Source organism: Hemiscyllium ocellatum, chromosome 44 (assembly GCF_020745735.1).
Source record: "Hemiscyllium ocellatum isolate sHemOce1 chromosome 44, sHemOce1.pat.X.cur, whole genome shotgun sequence".
Taxonomy (NCBI): Eukaryota; Metazoa; Chordata; class Chondrichthyes; order Orectolobiformes; family Hemiscylliidae; genus Hemiscyllium; species Hemiscyllium ocellatum.
This window is the reverse complement of record NC_083444.1, coordinates 2,979,128-2,997,425: the sequence shown is the minus strand read 5'-3', so window position 1 is coordinate 2,997,425 and position 18,298 is coordinate 2,979,128. Positions and strand designations below refer to the sequence as shown.

The 18,298-nt window shown below is 49.3% G+C and overlaps 1 protein-coding gene across 1 annotated transcript in view; it reads left to right on the top strand.

The window, feature by feature from the left end:
• The first annotated feature begins 404 nt into the window (after positions 1–404).
• dvl2 (dishevelled segment polarity protein 2) overlaps positions 405–18,298 on the top strand; it is a 47,122-nt gene continuing 29,228 nt past the window's right edge. The window contains exon 1 of the mRNA XM_060854490.1: positions 405–644. Coding sequence (XP_060710473.1) covers positions 484–644 — 161 coding nt within the window. The 5' untranslated portion in view covers positions 405–483. The remainder of the gene's footprint in view (positions 645–18,298) is intronic.

Genomic DNA, 18,298 nt, shown 5'->3' with positions numbered 1-18,298 from the left:
CGCGGTCGCGCGGGGATCTCAGGGGGTGGTGAAAGGCGCGGTGATGCGGGCAGCTGGCGGGGGAAGGGGGCGCAGGCGCGGTGGAATCTGAGGGTGAGGGAACGCGGTGGCATCAGAGGGGCGCGCAGGCGCGGTGGAATCCGCTGGGTGATGGGGCGCGCAGGCGTGGTGGAATCTCAGCGGTGAGGGACGCGCAGGCGCGGTGGTGCAGTGGAAGCTGCTGGGTGACGGGCGCGCAGGCGCAGTGGAAGCTGCTGGGTGACGGGCGCGCAGGTGCAGTGGAAGCTGCTGGGTGACGGGCGCGGTGGTGCAGTGGAAGCTGCTGGGTGACGGGCGCGCAGGCGCGGTGGCATCTCAGCGGTGTGGGAGGCGCAGGCGCAGTGGAATCTCAGCGGAGAGGGGCGCGCAGGCGCGGTGGTGCGGGGGGCTCTGAGGGCTGAGGGGCGCGCTCGATCCGGAGGGAGTGAAGCTCGAGCCGCCGCCATGGCCGAGACGAAAATAATTTACCACATGGACGAGGAGGAGACGCCGTACCTGGTGAAGCTGCAGTTACCCGCCGACAGGGTGACGCTGGCCGACTTCAAACTGGTTCTGAACAAACCCAACTACAAATTCTTCTTCAAATCCATGGACCAGGACTTCGGGTAAGACCAGGGCCCGAGGCCCGGGGGGTGGGGGGAGAGAGAGAGAGATCATACCCACCCCCAATCACATCTCACCCCACCCCCGGGTCAGACCACCTCCTCCTCCTGACCTCCCACCCCTCACCCCCTCCCCCACCCCAGGGTCAGACCTCCTCCTCCTCCTGACCTCCCACCCCTCACCCCCTCCCCCACCCCGGGGTCAGACCTCCTCCTGATCTCTCACCCTTCACCCCCTCCCCCACCCTGGGGTCAGACCTCCTCCTCCTGACCTCTCACCCTTCACCCCCTCCCTCACCCCGGGGTCAGGCCTCCTCCTCCTCACCATCCACAAGACCCCCCTCCCAACTTACCCCTGTACGTGACACTCTGTCTCCTGTCTCGCCCCCCCCGACTCCCCCACCCTCCCACGTGTGCCCCGTCTCTCCCCACATCGTGACTCCCCCTTGTAATCCACCCCTTTCCTGCATTGCCTCCCTCTCTCCACGTCGCCCCCACTGCCAGCGTTGTATCACCCCTCCCCTCGTCGTCAGCATCCCTCCATGACTCACCCCACTCCCTGCGTCTCATTCTGCTCCCCTCATTGTCTGCCCTGTGTGGCTTCCCGCCCTTCCCCACCCACCCCACTTACCTGCATCGCAACCCCCCCCGCATCACCCCCCTCTGCACCCCCCCTCCACATCGCCCTCCCTCGCGTCCCCCTCCCTCGCGTCGCCCCCCACCCCTCCTTCGAGTCACCCCTCCCCCGTGTCGACCCCCCACCCCTTCCCCACATTGCCACTCCCACCCCTTCCACGCGTCCCCCCCCACCCTTTCCCTGCACCCACCCCTTCCCTGCGTTGCCCCCCCACCCCTTCCCTGCGTCGCCCCCCCACCCCTTCCCTGCGTCGCCCCCCCACCCCTTCCCCACATTGCCCCCCCCACCCCTTCCCCCGCCGCTCCCCTTCCCCGCTTTGCCCCCTCCCCACGTCACCCCCCCCTCCCCCGTCCCCCCTCCTTCCCCGCGTCGCCCCTCTTCCCCATGTCGCCCCCTCGTCACCATCCCCTACCCTCGTGTCACCCCTCCCACGTTATCCTCCTGTGTCACCCTCCACGTTGCGTTGCCCCCCCCCCCCCACATCCCCCCCCCCCCACATCGCCCCCCCCCCCACATCGCCCCCCCCCCCCCCGGCTTTGTCACCGATCCGTGTTCTCCCCCCTCGCCTGTTTCCCCTTTGCCTGTCCGTGCCCCCTCCTCCCGTCCCCCCCTCCTCCCTGTTTCCCCACTTCTCCCCCTTTCCCCTCCACAACTCTCCTCCAGATCTCCCCCCACCCCCAACCCCCCATTCTCACCTTCCTGCCATCCGTTCCCTCTCCCCCTCCCCCAGTTCCCCCACTGGTTTTCCTTCCTTTCAATTTTTCTTCTGTCCCTCTTTCTCTCTCTGTTTCGGTTCCCCCCCTCCCTTCTCCGTTTTGAAATTCCTCAATGTGTCCCTTTGGGATTTGAAAGGAAAGTTTCCAGATGTTCCATTTTCTGGGCCCTTATTTTCATATCCTAGCGAATTTAATGCCTTTCCTTGTGTTTTGTGAAGTGTGTGGTGGTGTGGAGAGGGTATCTGGGCCCTCGGTTTTTTTGTGTGTGTGTGTCTCTGCCGGCTGCCAGCAAATTGTAAGTGTTTAACCGCCCCCAAGTCTCAGTGTGAGCAGATCGAATCTGGATCCACTTAAAACTTCCCTGCTCTGGAAACTTTGCATCTTTCTCTGAGCTGAAATCTCACCTTAATCCTATTGAGAGCAGCAAAAACTAAATGCTGTTTCTCATGTTTTACTTGGAGTTTGTACCCTGTGGTGGTGGTGGGAGGGTAGGGGAAGGAGTTGGTGGTCGCAGGAGGGAGAGAGATCTCCAATTTAAATGTTTCCATCTTGCTGGCAAATTACATTCTCATCTCTCGTATTTTTCTTGTAATTTTCCCTTGGAACCTAGAGGGTGTTTCTGTCTCGAATTCTGACTGCTCCATGCTGCCAGTAGGAGTGTCCGTGGATCTGTTTTGTCTCCACAATCTGCCTTTCTTTTTCTCTCTCTCTCTCTCTCTCGTCCTCCACCGCCCCTACTCCTGCCACCGTTTAGAATTACAAATGTTTCTGGTTGTCTCCCTCCTCGGCACTTCCTTCTCGTGTTCTTGCCTCTGATACTTTGTCCCCAGAATGTGTCGTAGTCCTTGGAGGAGGGGTGGGGGGAGCACTGTTTTGCTTTGTGTCTGAATGCTGAAAGTGAATTGGATCTGGCAAAAAAAAGTGGCAGAAAGGAATCTGTTTATGTCTGTCTCTCTCTCTCTCTCCCTCTCTCTCTCTCTCTCTCTCTCTCTCTCTCTCTGCAAAACTTTATTGAAACCCAGCCAAAATGCAATCTTGCAACTTTTGAGTTTTCTGACTTTTAGTAGGCATCCACAGATCCAAACTGGGCACATTGGAATCCAGTGGGTCACCTTTCTGGGAGCCTGTCCTCCACCGTTATTTAATCGTATCGAAGCCGGTCGTAACTAGTGTCACCCTTGGAAACATATCTTTACTTTGTGAGGGAGTCACTGGTTTCCTTGTTGCTTGATCTCACCCCCACCAACTCTCAGCAGTAAACATTCTGCATACATGTGGCTGTTGCTGGTTGAAAAGGGGATAATTAATTTGCCTTGTCACATGCTTGGACTTTGTGGAGTCTATAGAAACTGAGATGAAACGCAGCAATTTCAAACAAGCCGCTGGTCTGTTTTCTCTCTGGAGTCTGTACACGTTGTGCTTCGAAAACTTTCCTCTCGTTCAGTACTGCCTCTCCAGTCGAGCCTCAGATTGACTGCTCACTACACATTTTTGCTTCGGCTGACGGAAAGCAAGGCTGTGGCATTTCGGAGCCGCAGCTTTCAAGATTTCCAGTTGGCTTTTTTTGGCCAAACCGCAGAACAGTGTTTTTTTTTGTTTTTGTCTGTCTTTCGAGTGAGAAGCTAGTGGGGATGGAATGTGAAGCTGCTCCTCCAGTACTCTGTGTGGTTCCTCACTGGATGTATGTCCCTCTCTGCTTTTCAACAGGGAGAGCTCAGGGAGGGAGTCACTTGTTGTACAAGCCTTTGGAGCTCTCGTGTTCAGAGTACCTGGGCGAAGCCCAGAATCTGGACATTTTCTCTGTGCAGAATCGAATAGCATAGCCTTTTATTGTCACGTATTCTCAATGAGTACAGTATAGTGAAAAGTTAGGTTAGATTAGATTACTTACAGTGTGGAAACAGGCCCTTTGGCCCAACAAGTCCACACCGACCCGCCGAAGCGCAACCCACCCATACCCCTACCCCTACATATACTCCTTACCTAACACTACGGGCAATTTAGCATGGCCAATTCACCTGACCCGCACATCTTTGGACTGTGGGAGGAAACCGGAGCACCCGGAGGAAACCCACGCAGACACGGGGAGAACGTGCAAACTCCACACAGTCAGTCGCCTGAGGTGGGAATTGAACCCGGGTCTCAGGCGCTGTGAGGCAGCAGTGCTAACCACTGTGCCACCGTGCCGCCCACAAGTTTATACCTCACTAGTTACAGCACCAACTTATATTCAAAAGTACCTAGGCACAGCTTCTTTAGTTACAAGATTTTAGGCCATAAAATGTCCAGCATTACAGGAGTAAAAATTGAGTGCAGCAGACCATGCTTCCAGGTAAAAACAATGACTGCAGATGCTGGAAACCAGATTCTGGGTTAGTGGTGCTGGAAGAGCACAGTAGTTCAGGCAGCATCCAACGTTGGATGTGCTCTTCCAGCACCACTGATCTAGACCATGCTTCCAGGCAGCAATGGGCCCTGGCTCTGCAGGAGGCGTCTGTGCCAGGCCCGGGAGGCAGCCATTGAGCTGTACGATATTGCAAATGTTTTTTCAGCAATTGATGTTTAAGTCTGTGCAGAGCATATGAGCATCACGGGTAAACAAGAGTGCTATAATCTTGGAGCACAACACAGCACAGAAACAGACCCTACGGTCCATCTTGTCCGTGCTGACCGGTTATCCTAAATTGGTCTAGTCCTATGTGCCAACATTTGGTCCATATCCCTCCAAACCCTTCCTTTTCATATTCCCATCCAGATGCCTTTTAAATGTTGCAATTGTACCAGCCTCCACCCCTTCCTCTGGCAGCTCACTCCACACATCCTCTGCGTGAAAAGTTGCCCCTTCGTCGCCTTTATATCTTTCCCCTCACTCTAAATCTCTGCCCTCCAGTTTTGGACTTACCCACCAGGGGAGAAAGACCTTGGTTGTTCATGTTATCCATGCCCCTTGTCATTTTATAAACCTCTACAGGACAACGTCGATTATCTGAATGCCAGAGGTGGGGAGTATTTTGTCCAGATAAATGAATGTTCAGGTAGCACAGTTTACCCAAGCATCGGGACTTTGAGATCTTGTTTGGATAATCCAAAGTTTGGATAATTGGTGTTTGAATAACCCAGGTTGCTCCATATAAGGTCACCCCTTGCTATCTGACGCTCTGGGGAAATAATTCCAGTCTTTTCAGACTCTTCCCTGTAGCTCCAACCTCGGCAACATCCTTGCAAATTTTTCTGAACCCTTCCAAGTTTTACAACATCAATCTGCTTCATTTTCTTATCCTGAATGCAGGGATCTTTGTTCAGTCTCTCAAATTGAAGAGTTTGCAGCCCCTCTGACCCCCTTCCCCGAACACATTGCACCCGTTTCTTCCTGCCCTCCTCCTCAAAAGCACTTTTGAAATTTGTAAAATTCAGATTCACCAGAGAGCTTATCTGTCATAAGTGTGTCTACATTAGTTCAGATGTCCCAAAGTGTTTGACTTAGGGATGTTACTGGGGAATGCAAGGATAATGACAACTGAGAACAACGTGAGCTAATTCTGTTTGGATGTTGAGACTGCTAGAAGCCTCGAATCTCTTCTGCCTCCACAAATAGTCACAGAGCTCTTTTTGGTGACATCTTTTCTTCCATTTGATGCTTTAGTTGGTGGAGGTTTTGGTTTTGGTTGGACAGGAGCAGGTGGAGGAGTTAATAGTCGTGCAGTCAGAACTTTACCAATCTTAGGTGTTCCTCAGAGTAGTGTCCTAGGCCCAACCCTCCTCAGCTGCATCATCAATGACCTTCTCTCTATCATAAGGTCAGAAGTGGGGATGTTTGCTGATGATTGCACAATGTTCAGCACCATTTGCCACTCCTCAGATCCTGAAGCAGTCCATGTTCAAATGCAACAAGATCTGGACAATATCCAGACTTGAATACTCTTTCCTTTATTGGCCAGAGCATTCAGTGTAGGAGTTGGGAGGTCATGTTGCCACTGTACAGGACATTGGTTAGGCCACTGTTGGAATATTATGTGCAGTTCTGGTCTCCTTCCTATCGGAAATATGTTGTGAAACTTGAAAGGGTTCAGAAAAGATTTATAAGGATGTTGCTAGGGTTAGAGCGTTTGAGGGTTTATAAAATCATGAGGGGCATGAATAGGATAAATAGGCAAGATATTCTCTCTGGGATGGGGGAGTCCAGAACTAGAGGGTCAGAGGGGAAAGATATAAAAAGTACCTGAGAGACAAGGTTTTCATGCAGAGAATGGTGCATGTATGGACTGAGCTGCCAGAGGAAGTGGTGGAGGCTGGTACAATTACAGCATTTAAAAGGCATCTGGATGGGTATATGAATAGGAAGGGTTTGGAGGGAGATGAGCCAAGTGTTGGCCTAATGACTACATTGGGTTAGGATATCTGGTCGGCATGGACAAGTTGGACCGAAGGGTCTGTTTCCTTGCTGTACATCTCTATAACTCTGTGTTGCAGGTCAGTGAATTTCTTTCAGACTTGTTGATGAGAGGTGTTTGATCTAAAGCATTAACTCTGTTTCCTTCCCCTCAGATGCTGCCAGACCCCTGGAGATTCTCCAGCAATTGCTGAATTTTATTTCCGAATTCTGACCTCCACAGTATTTTGCGTTTGTAGGCTGTGTTGGAGAGGTGGGGTGCCCTGGTGCAGAGCAAAGAAACCGTGTAGGTCTGGAAAACAACATTATCTGAGTCATACAGCATGGAAAGAGACCCTTCAGCCCAGCCAGTCCATGCCAACCTTGTACCCAAACTAGACTAGTCCTGCCTGACAGCACTTGCCCAGTATCCCTCCAAAGCTTTTAAATTCGTGGTCTTATCCAAATGTCTTTTAAATATTGTAACTGCACCCATGTCCATCACTTTCTCTGGAAGTTCATTCCATATGAATCAACCTCTGCCCCCCATGTCTATTTTAAAACCTTTCTCCTCTCACCTTAAAATATGCTCCCTAGACTTGAAATCCTTACGGTAAAGACCCCTGCCACTCACCTTATCTCTGCCTCTCCTGATTTTATAAAGCTCTAGAACGTCACCCTTCAACCTCCTATGCTCCAATGAAGAAGTCCCAGCCTTTCCTGCCTATTTCTATGTCTCAAGCCCTGTATTCCTGGCAACATCCTAGTAAATCTCTCCAGGTTAATAATATCCTTCCTGTAACAGGGTGACCAGAACTGCACACAGTACTCCAGAACAGGCCTCACCAATGTCCTGTACAACCTCAACATGACATCGCAACTCCTGCACTCAAAGGACTGAGTAATGAAGGCATGTGTGCTTAAGTGCCTTCTTAACCACTCTGTCTGCCTGGGACAGAAATTTCAAAGAATTATGTACCTGAACTCGTAGGTCTCTCTGTCCTACAGCACTACCTCAGGCCCTATGTTAATTGTGTAGGTCCTAGGTACACATTGAGTGCGGGGTATGGATGAACTTGCTAGGGTGCATGAATTAATAATGCCAACAGCCCGAAGGGCAAGATGTTGAATTCCAGCAGCACTTGCAGATTCTGGCGAGTTTAATTTTTCCAAATTTTGTGCCGTTGGCTTCCACCCAGTAAGCACTTGGCTGGGTTGGCGAAAGGTCATGACAGTTGAGACCCATATGTCTCCGAGAGATCGGCGATTCATTCCATTTACCTGGAGTGGGAGAAAGCTCAGGTGGCAGAGGTGAAAATCCAGTCCCCTAATGTGAGTGCTGGAACCAGTCTGCCTGTGTTTGGTAGATCTCTCCCTTTCCCCCTTGATAAAGACAGAATCTGTGTCCTGAGTGCTCCTCCCATGCTTGCACAGAACACGGAGCTAACCCAGGGTTTACAGAAATCTTCAAGCAGTGATTATACTACTGAGCAAGGTGAAATGGTCAACTGGAAGAATAGGGAGCATGTGATCACTGTCTCACCGTCTGGTCGGGGATTGAAATAAAACAAGAACACTTTCAGTCAAATCTAATTGGATTCAATCCCATCCTTTTAGAATCCAGTCCCATTGTACTGTCCTAGCCTCCGTTACCTTTCTACCTGTGGGACAGCTGTTCAATCTTTCTGTGATTAAGAATTACCTGACACACTGTCCCAAATGTATACTTCATTTTTCAGCCTTGTATTCACATATGACTGACACATTAAATTAAAAATCACCCAACATCAAGTTCCTGATGAAGGGCTTTTGCCCGAAACGTTGATTTTCCTGCTCCTCGGATGCTGCCTGACCTGCTGTGCTTTTCCAGCACCACTCTGATCTAAACCAGGCTATAGTCCAACTGGTTTATCTGGAGGCTTTAGGTTTCGGAGCACTGTTGCTGTTTTGGGTGGTTTGAAGAAAGCTAGTGCCGCCAAATAAACCTGTTGGACTATATCCTGGTGTTGGGAGATTTTTAACTTTGTCCACCCCTCAAAGTTTGGGAGAAGATTTGTAGCTCGGGTGCTCGTTGTTGTGGTTCTGTTCGCCGAGCTGGGAGTTTTTGTTGCAAATGTTTCGTCCCCTGTCTCGGTGACATCCTCAGTGCTTGGGAGCCTTCTGTGAAGCGCTTCTGTCATGTTTCCTCCGGCATTTGTAGTGGTTTGTCTCTGCCGCTTCCGGTTGTCAGTTGCTGTCCGCTGCAGTGGCCGGTATATTGGGTCCAGGTTGATGTGTTTGTTGATAGAATCAGTGGAATCAACAAACACATCGACCTGGACCCAATATATCGGCCACTGCAGCGGACAGCAACTGACAACCGGAAGCGGCAGAGACAAACCACTACAAATGCCGGAGGAAACATCACAGAAGCGCTTCACAGGAGGCTCCCAAGCACTGAGGATGTCACCTAGAAATGGGACGAAACGTTTGCAACAAAATTTGTCCACCCCTGTCCAGCAGCGGCACCTCCAAATCATGGAAACACGTTAAGGCAGATCTTGCTTTAACCATGTTGACTTCAGAGCATCCCAAAGTGTCGCCACTTACTGCCAGTGAGCTTCCTGTGAATCGAGAGCAGGAGAAAGCCCTTTGAGCCTGTTCTGCCATTCAGTGATATTGCAGCTAATGTACGCCAGCACCATTTTCTTACGCCATGCCCATATCCCTTAATGAGATGGAGGAGAAGTAAACCATTCAGCCCATCATGGCTTATCTGATCATCCTGAACTCCAGTGAGACAGTATCTTAAATAAACCCCTCTGGTTGAAGAGTTGTGAAGATTCACCATCTGCTGTGTGAAGACGTTCCTCCTCCTCTCAGTTGTTAAAGCCATGGCCATTATTCTGTCCGCTGGTTCTAAATGTTTCTTCCCCACCACCACCCTCCCACCAGCGGGAAATGTCCTTTTTGCATCGATTCTTTAAGAATTGTACATGTTTTTTGAAATGTAGTCACTGTTGTAAAATAGGAAATGTAGGAGACAGGACTTTTGCCCGAAACATCAATTTTTCCTGCTCCTCGGATGCTGCCTGACCTGCTGTGTATTTCCAGCACCACTCTAATCTTGACTCTAATCCCCAGCATCTGCAGGGCCCACTTCCACCTAGTTTGTACACAGTAGGCTACCGTGAAGCAGCTCTATAACAATAATCAATCTGCGTTTGTGATGTTAGTTGAGGGATTGACATTAGACCCAGAACAGCGGGGGAAGCTGCCCTGTGTTTTGTACTTGCCACAGGGCTCTCAGTTTAATATTTTACTGCCTCGGGTGAATCAGCATTCACTCAGCCCTGGATTGCAGCATTGTGATATTCTCAGATCTGGAGTGGGTTTATTCTGCCTTGGAGGCTGTTACTTAGGAAAGCATATTTCAAATTGTGGGTCTTTTCAACTTGGCACTTATTTTTTTAAATTTCAAAACTATGCTTTTCATAAAATATATCTTGAAATGGGTTCATAGTCCCAAACACAGTTTGTGAGGAAGCAGTCAAATCTTGGAGTTCAACTGTATCCAACAAACCCCTGTAACGTAGCACCTCCACACACCTACAGGCTGTGTGTCAACTGGTAAATTGTCTCAGATGTTGGTATCTCGGTCGTTGTCTGATGCTTGTTTGGCTGACTGTAACTGTGCCTGAATTTCCCCCGGTTGGTTTGGCTTGGACCAGGATTGGTGGCTGACTGGGCGGCTCCACAGTAATCACGATCGTTCGTCCCCGAGCTCTGAGGAACAGTCATTCTCGAGTATTACTCATGTCCGTTCACGAACACGGGTTAACATGGCATGAAAGTTTCTCCAAATCAGAGAGAATCTCACCACACGGAGCAGAGCATTTGGCCCAATGTGCGCACACAGGCTGCTTCGATAGGGTTATCCAAGCAGTCCTTCCCACCTTTGCTTTTTCCCCACATCTCTGGTTCCCTTTTGAAATTTCCGGTTGAACTTGCTTTATCTGCCCTTCCAGGCAGCCTATTACAGAATCATACGATCCCTTACAGTGTGGGAGCAGGCCATTCAGCCCATCGAGTCCACACTGAGCACCAGAAGAGCGTTCCACTCAAACCCACCCCCCACTCCCTTGTCCCTGTAATCCCGCATTTCCCATGGCTAACCCACCTAGCCTGCACATCACTGGACATAACAGGAAACTCTAGCATGGACAATCCACTCTAACCTGCACATCTTTGGACTGTGGGGGGAAACCGGAGCACCCGGAAGAAACCCACACAGACACAGGGAGAATGCGCAAACTCCACACACACAGTCGCCCGAGGGTGGAATTGAACCCAGATCCCTGGCGCTGTGAGGCAGCAGTGCTAACCACTATGTCACCCACAGCAACTCACTGTCTGAATTTTTCGTCAGTCTCCTCTCTCGTTGCCGGTTATCTTGAATCAATATACTTGACGGGCAAGATACTGAGAAAGTGTAATCCTGCCACGTGCAAGTCTCTGATTATTGGTGAAGACCTTTGTTTCCACGCACCGTCCACTGGTTTCTATGTTGGGGTGAGAGCAACAGCACCCCACCCTTCCATCTTCACACACACAAACTCTGCGTATCATTTCAAAATGGTTGGTTGTCATCAGGCCTCTGCTTTTCCTACAAATCTAAAGTCAGGTTAAATAGACCCGAATAAAAACAGGTTCTAGGGTTAATGGAAACTTGTGAATGGATCAAAATAACTTTTATCTAGGATGGTGATGCTCTTCGGCTCCAGTGGTACCCACTGGTCTTTGAAGGCTTCTATCAGGCTGGCCTGCACTGCATGCTCCTTGTCTATACAGTGAATTTAAACCTGTTAGATTATTACTGCTAAAACAAACTACACAGTGTGCTGAGCCAGGGATGTGTGGGCAAGGAAGGAGGGGGTGTGTTTGAAGCTGTGACAGGAAGAAGCTGTGTACCCCAGGGTTATACAGTGACAGACCTGTCCCCCAGGGTTATACAGTGACAGACCTGTCTCCACCAGTTCTGTACCCCAGGGTTATGCAGTGACAGACTTGTCCCCACCAGTTCTGTACCCCAGGGTTATACAGTGACAGACCTGTCTCCACCAATACTGTCCCCCAGTGTTATACAGTGACAGACCTGTCCCCACCAGCACTGTCCCCCAGTGTTATACAGTGACAGACCTGTCTCCACCAATACTGTCCCCCAGTGTTATACAGTGACAGACCTGTCCCCACCAGCACTGTCCCCCAGTGTTATACAGTGACAGACCTGTCCCTACCAGTTCTGTACCCCAGGGTTATACAGGGACAGACCTGTCCCCACCAGCACTGTACCCCAGTGTTATACAGTGACAGACCTGTCCCCACCAGTACTGTACCCCAGTGTTATACAGTGACAGACCTCTCCCCACCAGTACCGTACAGCAGTGTTATACACTGACAGACCTGTGCCCCAGTGTTGCACAGCGACAGTCCTTGGTCTTTAAAAATTATTATTGAGTTGGACCCACCAAGTATTCAACAGCTGGGAACGCTCTCTCGAGGTACAATGACAACATGTGTTTATAACATGACTCATAATGTAATCAAATGGCCCCAATTGTGTCTCACAAATAGGGCACAGTGTGACACTGAACTGCATAAGCCTGTATTCCGGCAGATGGTAAAGACTTTGGTCAAGGACTTTGGGTTTCATGGACAGAGAAGTTCAGGAAGGGAATTCCAAAGCTTGGAAGTCAGGCCCCTGAATCCACAGCCACTAAAGATGATGCGGTGGGAATCAGGGGATATTCAAGAAGCTGGGATTGGAAGACCACAGAGATCTCGTGTATTGTGCAGCTGGAAGTGATTGGTGATTGGAACAGATAAGCCCTGAAGGGGTTTGAAAACTAGGGTGAGAGTTTTATAATGAAATTGCCTCTTCGTCAGGAATCAGTGCAGGTCTGGGAGAATGAATGACCAGGGTTTGGGCAGCAGAGTTTCTGATGACTTCATGTTTCCAGAGGAGGAGCCATCCATAGTGTCCAGGGGTGTGTTGGTTAGGTGGACTGGCAGTGCCAAATTGTCCATAGTGTCCAGAGATTGGCAGTGTGAAGTTGCCTATAGTGTCCAGAGATTGGCAGTGTGACAGGCAGGAGGCTGGAAGAACACTAGATTAGATTTCCTACAATGTGGAAACAGGCCCTTCGGCCCAACATGTCCACACCGAGCCTTCGAAGAGCAACCCACCCAACTCAACATTTACCCCTGACTAATGTGGGCAATTTTCCATGGCCAATTCACCCTAACCTGCACACCTTTGAACTGTGGGAGGAAATCCACGCAGATTCGGGGAGAATGTGCAAACTCCACACAGAATCGAACCTGGGTCCCTGACATTGTGAGGCAGCAGTGCTACCCACTGAGCCACCGTGCCGTCCTATGTGCAGGTTAGGTAGATTGACAGTGCTAAATAGCCCATAATGTCCAGGGATGTGTATGTTAGGTACATTGGCTGTGCTAAATTGTCCATAATATCCAGGTTAGCCATGATAAAAAAAATGCCAGCAGTGTTATATAAGTTTGGGGTGGCTTTTGATGAGCTGAATGGCCTCTTTCTCTGCTGTAGGGCTTAGAGTCATAGTTCTGTGACATTTCTGTGAATTGAATTGAATACGTGGTTGGAAACTGATCTCGGGATCAGCAGAAATTGGAAACATTCTGGGGCTGGAAGCCCAGTTTGGGAGATGTACTCATCTTTGTCACTGACCAAGATGTGTGTGAAAGCTGCAGTCTCTCACTCTCACCCTCCCCCACCCCTTGGACTGGCCTGAACACTCCGTACAGCAGGATGGGGGGATTGTGTGACTGTTCCCTTGGTAGTGAATCCTGTTCCTTTCGCAAGCTGATTAGCTGGGCTGATTGAACTCTGAATATTAAGCAGCTTGTTAGTTCAAGCATTGTGTTGCCCTCTCTGAACAAGCCCTCCTTCAGAGCCTGTGACTGTTTAGAAAGCAGACAGGAGCCTATCCACTAGCAGGAATTTGGCCTCTTGTTAATTAAACGCCAACCCTAGCCTGCACTGAATGGCCTCAGAGAGCACTTTGTACATTCCAGCTTATCGCTGCTGAAAGGACTGCATTTTCAATGGCTCCACTTTGTATTCTGAGCTGCTGAATGACTATCTGTGCTGATGTGTGCTTAAACATCTGAAGACTTGAGCCCCCAGGGAATGTGGGGGGAGGGCGCGGTGGGTTTGCTGTTTATGAGCATCGTTGATATTTGGCTCTCGTCTAACTGTTTAATCGTTTTGGTTTTGCGCTAGGTTTGTGAAGTGAGCAGGGCTTGTTAACCCCGTCAGCTCTCAGTATAGCGAGGCGGTCAGCTTCCAATGTGGAGTTCAGCCTGAGTCACCTTGACCCCAATCACCTGAGTCCTGACTTCCTTATGCCCGAAACGTCGAATTTCCTGTTCCTTGGATGCTGCCTAACCTGCTGTGCTTTAACCAGCAACACATTTTCAACTGTGATCTCCAGCATCTGCAGACCTCATTTTTTACCCCATTCCTTACTCTGCACCCCTGTCCTCCAGCCTTTCTCGGGACTGCAGGAGTGTGGTTCCACAGTCTAACTGAGCCATTTGTGGCTGGGCCTAGCTGAGGATTCAGGTTGGAAACTGGCAGGCTCTTTAACTGCGGTCACCCAGCTACCAGTCAGAACCCGGACTGACTGTTTCCAGTGCCCCAGGGGGATCGTTATAATCCATCCACCTCACCCTCAGTCAAGATGAATCAATAATGTGGAGGTGCCGGTGTTGGACTGGGGATGGACAAGATTAAAAGTCACACAACACCAGGTTATAGTCCCAACAGGCTTATTTGAGCGTGCAAGCTTTCAGAGCACTGCGGATTCATTAGGTAGCTAGTGGGGCAGCATCATAAGACATAGAATTTATACTAAAACCTGTTGAACTGTAACCTGGTGTTGTGTGATTTTTAAAGATCAGCCAAGTCAGTAGAGAGCAGAGGTTGTACTTTCCAGTGTGGTTTGGGGGGGTCAAGGCAATGTTGCCCGTCACTTCACAGAGAAAGGCAAAAATCCCAGCCCCGCTGTGAGGTGCGGCTGCAGTGCAAGGTTTAGCAAGCAGCTTGCATTTGTACACCTATTGTTCTGCAGTTGCACATACCTTGTGTTTGTCTTCGTTTTGGTAAGCCAGCAGGAAAGATCAAGGGAGGTAACAAATCACTTGAATGAAGAGTTTGATTTTGAGATGATTTTCAAACAGGGTCTAAGAGTGCCAGGCTGTCTGCACTCTCTGTGGGCTTCCAGACTAATGTTGTTTCGTTGCCTTTTGGCATTGCTGCCTTCCCGAATGACCCTTTACCAGAGAGGTTTGTTCAGCCATTTCAGGAGGCAGTTAAGAGTTGGCTATGGGTCTGGAATCACATGGGGGCCAGACCGCATAAGGATGAGTTTTTACATCGATTGCTGACTGTTATTGCCATTATGTGGTGGTCATTATTCCACGGTTTTATTAGCTGACTTCCACCAGCTGTTGTGGTATTTGATCCCCAGCATTAGCCTGGACTTCTGTTTTGTAAATGACGACTGCGCCACCATCTTCACCCAATCGGTGATGCTCAAAGAAGGCAGAGCACCGGTTCACAAAGGCCAGTTTCCTCAGGGAGGTACAAGTGATGAAGGTGGAAAGAATGTGTAGACCAGAGAGGATCCCTGCATTGAGGAAAGGACAGGGACTAGCTGGTTAACAGGAGACAAAGTCAGCAAAAATGGGCCGTTGGTTGGCAGCAAGGATCAGTATTGGACCTCAACTCTTTTCATACAATGTCTACAGTGTGGAAACAGGCCATTTGGCTCATTGAGTCCATACTGACCCTCCAAAAGGTATCCCAGTCAGACCCACCCCATTACCCCTGTATTTCCTATGGCTCAGCTGCACATTCCTGGACATTTAAGCATGGCCAATCCACCTAACCTGCACATCTTTGGGCTCTGGGAGGAAGCCAGACCACCTGGAGGAAACCCATGCAGACAGGGGGAGAATGTGCAAACTCCACCTAGACTCCACGGGCGGTACGGTGGCACAGTGGTTAGCACTGCTGCCTCACAGCGCTAGAGACCCAGGTTCAATTCTCAACTCACGCGACTGACTGTGTGGAGTTTGCACGTTCTCCCCGTGTCTGCGTGGGTTTCCTCCGGGTGCTCCGGTTTCCACCCACAGTCCAAAGATGTGCAGGTCAGGTGAATTGGCCATGCTAAATTGTCCGTAGTGTTAGGTAAGGGGTAAACGTAGGGGAATGGGTGGGTTGTGCTTCGGCAGATCGGTGTGGACTTGTTGGGCCGAAGGGCCTGTTTCCACACTGTACGTAATCTAATCTAATCCATTCCTAAGGGTGGAATCAAACCCAGGCCCCTGGCACTGTGAGGCAGCAGTGCTAATTACTGAGCCAACATGCTGTTGTTTCACATTTGATATAAATGCCTGCGATGAAGGGAGCAAAGATCTGGTTACTAAGTTTGCTGGGAACTCAAAGATAGATAGGAAAGTAAGTTATAAAGTGTATTTAAGGAAGCAACAAAGGGATATAGAAAGGATAAGTGAACAGACAAAAATCCGGTAAATGTGGTCTGTGCGAAAATTTGATACGATCTAGTTCAGCCCAAAGACTTATCAAAGAAGCATTCTGTCTAAATGGTGAGAAATTGCAGAGCTCTAAGATACACTGGGATCTGGGCACTGTAGAACATGAACAGTAAAATGCTGCATGTCGATAAAGCAAGTTGTTGGAAAGCTAATAGAATGTTAATGGTGAGGGGAACTGAATGCTATGCTTCAGTTACCCAGGAGAGTTGTGAGACCATGGTTATAGTGCTGGGCACTGTGTTGGTCACATTATTTAAGTTGTGCAGATGCTGGTGTTGACTGGGGTGGACAAAGTCAGAAGTCACAAGACACCAGGTTATATTGCAACAGGTTTATTTGAAATCACAAGCTTTCAGAGCGCGGCTCCTTTGTCAGGTGAAGTGGAGAGAGCCATACAGGCACAGCGTTTTTATGCAGAGAGATAATGGGAAGATAATTCCAGGTAGTTAAGGGTTTCAAAAGATAAATACAAATGGTATGAATGGAATGTCGACAGGCTGAAGAATAGGTCTCTGCAGGTGATCATAAGTGTCAGACGGTGTGAGTAAAGTGTCAACCGCTGAAGAGCAAGTGAAGGGATGACCTCTGATCGATTAATAATTACAAGAAAATCAAAAATCAACTGACCAAGGAACAGCACGGTGGCACAGTGGTTAGCACTGCTGCCTCACAGCGCCTGAGACCCGAGTTCAATTCCTGACTCAGGCGACAGACTGTGGAGTTTGCACGTTCTCCCCGTGTCTGCGTGGGTTTCCTCCGGGTGCTCCGGTTTCCTCCCACAGTCCAAAGATGTGCGGGTTAGGTGAATTGGCCATGCTAAATTGCCCGTAGTGTTAGGTAAGGGGTAAATGTAGGGGTATGGGTGGGTTGCGCTTCAGCGGGTTGGTGTGGACTTGTTGGGCCGAAGGGCCTGTTTCCACACTAAGTAATCTAATCTAATCTAAAAAAGCACTCCAAAAGCTTATGATTTCAAACAAACCTGATGTCATGTGATTTGACCTTATTTAAGGAAGGATATAAATCTGTTAGAAACCGTTCCAAGAAGGTTTACTAGACCAGTCATAGAGATGTACAGCATGGAAACAGACCCTTCGGTCCAACCCGTATTCATATACCCATCCAATTGCCTCTTAAATGTTGCAATTGTACCAGCCTCCACCACTTCCTCTGGCAGCTCATTCCATACACATACCACCCTCTGCGTGGAAAAAGTTGCCCTTTAGGTCACTTTTGTATCTATCCCCTCTCACCTTAAACCTATGCCCTCTAGTTCTGGACTCCCCCACCCCAGGGAAAAGACTTTGCCTATTTACCCTATCCATGCCCCTCATAATTTTATAAACCTCTATCAGGTCACCCCTCAGTCTTCAATGCTCCAGGGAAAACAGCCCCAGCCTGTTCAGCCTCTCCCTGTAGCTCAGATCCTCCAACCCTGGCAACATCCTTGTGAATCTTTCCTGACACCTTTTAAGTTTCACAACGCCTTTCCGATAGGAAGGAGACTAGAATTGCACACAATATTCCAACAGTGGCCTAACCAATGACCTGTACAGCCACAACATGACCTCCCAACTCCTGTACTCAATACTCTGACCAACAAAGGAAAGCATACCAAACGCTGCCTTCACTATCCTATCTACCTGTGACTCCACTTTCAAGGCACTATGAGCAAGTTGTCTTATGAGAAGAGGTTGGACTGACTAGACTTGTATCTGTTGGTGTTTCGAAAAATAACAAGATTGAAACATTTTGAGAGCTCTTGACCATGAATGTGGAAATGATATTCTCTCCAGAACTAGGCATACCTGTTTAAAAGTGACTTCAACGTTTGTGGTAATTTATTTCTGAAGGTTGTAAGTCATTGCCATTCTCTTCCCCCAAGAGGCAAGGATTCAGGAGAAGAAGAGTGTTTAAATATTTTTAAGCAAGAGATAAATTCTTGAAAGGCAAGAGGGTGAAAGGTTACTTCGGGTAATTTGGAATGGGAGTAATTCAATCAGCCATGATCGTATTGAACAGTACAGCAGGGTCAAAGGACTGAATAGTCTCCTGCTTGTAATTCATATGCTCTCAAGTCCGTTTCATGATATTTTTGCAAAACTCAGTGTGACACATAATAGATGAGCCCTTCTTTTCAACTAGCCCCCCACAGCACACGCATTACTCAGCCAATATAAACGCTTCTGTTTACACAGTTGTAATATTGGAGTGCAGCCAAATGACTCTGCGCTTGCCACCAGATACAATTCTGCTGCTCCTTTGGTGCAGGAAAGCAGCTCCGTGATGGAAACGAGGG